Raw genomic sequence first — 5,471 nt, 5'->3', positions numbered from 1 at the left:
AAAAGGTTTCCTCGAGTACAAGGGAGGTTAACTCTCAAACTTTTTATTCAGTTGCGATGACTGTCTTATTCTTATTTTAGGATTTATCTCTATTTCCTCTATTACTTAGAAATGAAGAAAATGTGGTGGCGACTCTGTGTATTTTGTCGGTCGCAAAAAGTAGTATTAGAAAGTTCAAAATTAAATGTTGGTTTATACGTAGATATTATCTATCTTTATTATTTAAAATTTGTGTTAGTTTCACTTGTTAACAAGATAACAAACATTTTGACTAAAAAATTACTATTAAAGCCAACAATTATTTTGTATTTCTAGACTAGATACAATAAATATATCAAAATGAGCTATTTTCATCCCATCACTCCGTAAAGTTTATCATCCTCTTATCTCTTCATCACAATGACATACTTTAACAATATCATTTTGTTTTACAATCTTAAAACTATCTAGTATCCTTACTAACAAATAACACTAATACAAAATTTAAGAAATTATTACAGTAAATATTTTATAAGGTAAATGTGATCTAAGTTTATTGATATGTCAAATTTAAGTACTTTGTACGAAAACTAAGTTTTGCATTAAAAATCTAAAATATAACATCTGAAAACTACATTTTTAAATATGTAAACTCTAAATATAACTAGCCCTTAGAGTCATAAAGTATTTGGGCCTTTAGGCCCGTATTTGTTTAGGAGGAAGCTTATCATATTTAGTTGGTCCATGATTGACATACCCACATAGTTTCTTAGTATACCCTCACATTTCTATGTATAGAATTCACTCATTTTTCAAAAGAAATAAAAAATTAAAAAATAACTACAAGTTTTAAAAACTGCATGTCGCATTATGTATCATAAACTTCTTTTCTAACCTCTTAAGCATCTTATAAACCTCTCTTTTTAGCCAAAATGTCCCTCAAACTTTATAATTTAGAGTTATTTTTTTTTAAATCTCAGATTATTAGAATTCGAAAACCCTTTTAAGCTACAAATCTCTTTTTCCTAACACTTCAACATTCTAAATTTTTTATCCCTAAATCCTCGAAACACCGCTTGTCTACAAAAAGTTAGTACATATATGTCTTACTATTTTATTGATTGCATTTTTTGGATTATCGGTAATTTCTGTGATTATTCAATCGAAGAACACATCAATGACATGAATTCGGATTATAAAATTCATCTTTTATAATTAGAACACATCATGCACGATTCAACTTCCTCAAACATGAGTTTTAGAGACATCTGTTAAGGCAGTTTTTCAATGCTGATATTCATCAAAGACTCAAAAATCAAAATACAATATCAGAACAGAACCCTGCATTTTAGGGGAATGGAGCATAAAATATAGACCCACCATAGCAGCTGTAACAATCAAAGGTAGACCAAAATGTCATTCTTCCCCAGTCCTGCAATTTAGGACCCCATTCCACCTAAAACACAGAACCATGGGCCGGCCGAGCCCACAACAGCTATAGTGAGTTGTTCATACTTTACATTGTTATCATATCAAGAATATGTAAGATGTATAATACTTATTCATAAGATTCAAATCATATACTTCTCTCTGTCAAAAACAAAATTCACATATTTCTCATGACAGATGAACTTCATGTGACAAAGAAAATGAACTTTATATTCAAAAAACAAAGTTACAAATCAAAAGTTATCAAACCATTATTTCCTATTATGTCTTTTTTTTATTAGTTTTACAACGAGTATACTTTTGTCAAACTATAATCACCACCAATACACTCGATCATAATCATAATACAACTGATAATAACACCACCAAACATGAAACAAAAAATAAAACAAAAAATGGTTAAAAAAATTAAATCACACAAATCTTGTAAAAGGCTTTCTTCCGACCCTTGCCGGCAGCGATGCCGTCGAGTCCACACTCACATTTCCTATAGATTCCTGATATTTATCTGGTGTCCGAGAGCCATGAGGATCCTTATTGCTAGAGAACATTGACCCTTTGTTCCATTTGAATGATCCTATTCCTTGTGACAAAGGAAATGAGACTCTTCGTTTTGAATCATTGCTTGGAGTTGGAGTTACACAACCGCTACTACCACCACCAAATCTTTCTCTTGGATTACTACTCGCGCGGACTTTCGCCTTAGCAGAAGCAGTTGAAGCCATGTAATTTGGAACTGAGAATGGCGGACAGCTTGTGAGACTATCGTCGTCTTTCATTGGCACGTCGAAAGGTGAACTGGACCCTACTGCTCTTGACCTTGAGTATTTTGACATCATGCTTGAACTGTTTCCTTGTGGAGTTCTAAATGGAGGAGTTCGAGATGGTTTTGACGATGGAAATATCGTTGATTTAGTCGATTTTGGAGTGGATGTATCCATGTTATCGAAGGCAAAAGGATGATGCTGTTGCCTTTGGGTACTTGAGCCAGGTCTTGGACTTGTCTTTTGTTCTGAATATGGTCTCGGCGGCGTGAGTTGGAAATTCTTTAGGACTTGTTTTTCTTGTGGAGTTGATGTTGCAGGTAGTTGTCTTTCCAACCAGTTCCACCACCATGGAAATCCGCTCGAACGCATATCTGTCACCGGTGTTTGAGTTGATTTCGGCGTGGCCTTCCACAACTGTATAAAGTCATAACAATTAGTGATCTTATTATCACAACGTTGTAAAATCTTGTTCTAGTTAAGTGCATTTGCGCCTAAAGAAAAACATGAAAAGTGTTGGGTTACCTGATGTGAATATGCAAATGCCATTGTTCTCTCTCTTTTGATGATTGCTTCCACTTTCCTTTGCAATCTTGCATCTACTTCCTCTTTTGTCAGTAAGCTATCATCCCAATCTTCGTTGTTACCTGTGTCGGACTAAACCAAGAGATTCCGATCTATCATAATAAATTAGTCTGATTTATAAATGGATGCCATAAAGAAGAGTGTGATCACTTACGCCATGTCCTAAACTCAGTTTGCCAGCATCCTTGTCGTTCTTGAACTCGGCTTGATATCGTGCCTGGTTTTCCAGCATCTGGATTCTTCTAGATTGAATCTGAGATTGAACTCGCACTAACAGCTGCATGTGTTTCATGGCACTAACTGTCTGCCTCTTCACATTCTGTCCTCTTACCACTCCTTGAAGCCTTACCAAACCCTTAAGAGCTCTAAAACTCCTCCTCGCCTGTATTGCAAATATCACATGTTACAATTAGGAAACTTTGTTTCACGGTCGATAAAAAGTCTGGCGAAGTTAATATTATTGGCATTCACAAGAAAATGTAAAAGCTTACCGTGTAACCTCGGTAAAAGGCCTGAATCTTAGTAGCCGACGCATGCTGGTTCCGTAAAGTTGGCTCGGGTCTGTTGTGATGAACATTCCGGGAAGATGCAGCTTTGGGAGAGGTGACTCGTGGAGAAGGAGCCTTCGGAGATGAAGCTCTTGGAGAAGGTGGCTTTGGAGAAGGAGGCCTAGGAGAAGCAACTCTAGGAGGAACAAAAGGCGGTGTTTTGGGTCGCTCAGGAGGCGTGGGAGGCCTAATTGCAAGCACTTGTTGCTCTCTTTCGAAGTCGCCAAATATTTTCTCAATGCTGCTCGGCTCTCTGAAGAGCGGAATAAAAGAATTGGTCTCTCCATGCTTTAGTTTTCCCGGACCTTTCTTCTTCTCTTTTGAACTTTTGTTATCTGAATCCTGCTATATTATTAAACACGATTAGATTTAGATATTCATATCATCGTCGCACATATGTTGCATCCAGAATCAAAGTTCAGACAAAAGTGGTAAAATTTCTTAATATTACCATAGGGTTAGAAAAAGTCCTCAAAGCTCAGAAAGCGCTTACAGAGTTAATTACACATATGTGAGACTCAAACATCAAACCACGTTCTTGCGGGATATTAGTAGAATTCTTATAAATGGTTAACCATGTTGGTATCTAATATCAAAAGAGAATCAAATATAAGAACAACATGTGAAAGAAAGAGCAGTAGCATAAATTACCTTCCCCTTGGAGTGGTGTGTGAAAACCCTCTTGATTGCTGAAAACCAACTCCCTTTCTTTCCCATTTCAGTAGCATTACTGTTTCTTCCTGTAAATTAAAATCAATAATTTAAGATTAATTTAATATTCTGCAATTAAAAGATATACCATATACATGAGATATTATATAGGATTAAAATACACATTAAACCTAACAATATACCACAATCAACATCAATCAAAGTATCATTTTTCTTTCTTATTAAATCAGCTCAGTTAGTAGCTGTGCAGAGACATTCGACTGCAGGGGCATGTGTTCGGACCCACAACATCTCACTTATTCATCTAATGTGAAATTTCAGCCGCTAGACTATTAGACCAAAAAAAACAAGAAACTGTGAGAGAATTAAGCTCACCAGAACGATTGCCGGCAAGGAGGCAGCAGCATCTCTAATTTATCTTCAGCCTGTTGAAGGCCAAAAGCTAATTAAACTAACAAATCACAAATAAACATGGAATTGAAATTGAAAAGGCTTTGAATTCACCTAAGAAAAGAATCTTTTTTATGAAGATGAAATCTAGGAAGGAAGAAAATCATACATGATGTTCAAAGTGGTTAAAGTCATGAAGATGTGAGAGAGAAAGTGAACAATTTTCTGAAAGTTATAACAAAACATAATGATAAATAATCTTCTGACAGGTTGGAAATAAGGATCCCAAGGTAAAGTCAGTTATTGCTAATCAACTTGATGAAAAAATTCACAAGCAAAAAAAATCATAATAATTCACACATGTTCATGCCAACACAACATGATTCATAACCATAATACTTATAATTAACTAATTTAACTTACTCTTAAAAGCTAAATCCTCAAAAGATACTATACTAAAAAAAAAACACAACAACAACAACAAAAAAAACACAGATAAGATAGAGAAATACCTTGTTAGTTGTCAAAGAGCTTCCAAAGTTGCAAGAACTCTAAAAGTGCTGTCAAAGTAGAAGAAGAAACTCTCTCTATCTTTCTCTCTCTAGCTTTATTTCCAGCACCACATGATTCTTCTTCCTTTCTTTCTCTCTCTTGGAATCCAATTCTTTTCAACTTTTTATGGAGTTTATAATGAATTTTCTTTGTATTTGTGGAAGTTATAGTAATTTACTAGATTATTGTTATTTTTGGTTCAATGATGATGATGATGAGAGAAAGAGAAAAAAAAGAAGGGTATGGTATGGTTGGCCACTTTCTCACTCAATGTTCAACTAACTTTACTTCAATGGGAAGACTATGTGGACACCTACACAAGAAAAGAATTTTAATTATAATTATATAAAACGGTTTTAGTTTGGTACTCTTTCTTTCTTTCTTTCTTTCTTCCTTATTAATTCTACTATTATAAACTTTTATTATTGCTACCTTACCAACATTTTCATAATTATGTATCCACTTAGAATATTTATTTATGATCGGACAAAAATATCATAAATTAAAAAAGAAGATATGAAAACATAGGAGT

At 34.4% G+C, this 5,471-nt stretch overlaps 1 protein-coding gene across 5 annotated transcripts; it reads right to left on the bottom strand.

The window, feature by feature from the left end:
• Window positions 1-1,617: 1,617 nt before the first annotated feature.
• On the bottom strand, window positions 1,618-5,253 carry LOC131623604 (protein IQ-DOMAIN 14). 5 transcript variants are annotated; one of them, XM_058894609.1, is made up of 8 exons: window positions 4,900-5,253; window positions 4,557-4,612; window positions 4,373-4,422; window positions 3,977-4,065; window positions 3,269-3,670; window positions 2,932-3,159; window positions 2,718-2,849; window positions 1,618-2,609 (listed from the first exon to the last, which is right to left on the bottom strand). In XM_058894609.1, the coding sequence occupies exons 4-8, from the start codon at window positions 4,040-4,042 to the stop codon at window positions 1,842-1,844; spliced, it is 1,596 nt and encodes a 531-aa protein (XP_058750592.1). In that variant the 5' UTR covers window positions 4,043-4,065; window positions 4,373-4,422; window positions 4,557-4,612; window positions 4,900-5,253; the 3' UTR covers window positions 1,618-1,841. The 5 variants fall into 5 exon arrangements, with proteins under 5 accessions (XP_058750592.1, XP_058750591.1, XP_058750594.1 ...); XM_058894608.1 differs by lacking the exon at window positions 4,557-4,612 and having other exon boundaries at window positions 4,900-5,252; XM_058894611.1 differs by lacking the exon at window positions 4,557-4,612 and having other exon boundaries at window positions 3,269-3,667; window positions 4,900-5,251.
• Between the last annotated feature and the right edge of the window lie 218 nt (window positions 5,254-5,471).

The sequence above is a fragment of the Vicia villosa genome, unplaced genomic scaffold (assembly GCF_029867415.1).
Source record: "Vicia villosa cultivar HV-30 ecotype Madison, WI unplaced genomic scaffold, Vvil1.0 ctg.000074F_1_1, whole genome shotgun sequence".
In the NCBI taxonomy this organism is placed as follows: Eukaryota; Viridiplantae; Streptophyta; class Magnoliopsida; order Fabales; family Fabaceae; genus Vicia; species Vicia villosa.
This window is presented reverse-complemented; position numbering and strand designations above follow the sequence as displayed.

What these genes read in the sequence shown, in the direction of transcription:
- LOC131623604 (XM_058894609.1), bottom strand. Translation starts at nt 4,042, where the DNA reads ATGGGAAAGAAAGGGAGTTGGTTTTCAGCAATCAAGAGGGTTTTCACA. An exon ending in CACACCACTCCAAGGGGAAG is followed by an intron (nt 3,671 to 3,976) that starts GTAATTTATGCT and finishes TTAATAATATAG; the next exon opens with CAGGATTCAGATAACAAAAG. An exon ending in CATTTGCATATTCACATCAG is followed by an intron (nt 2,610 to 2,717) that starts GTAACCCAACAC and finishes GACTTTATACAG; the next exon opens with TTGTGGAAGGCCACGCCGAA.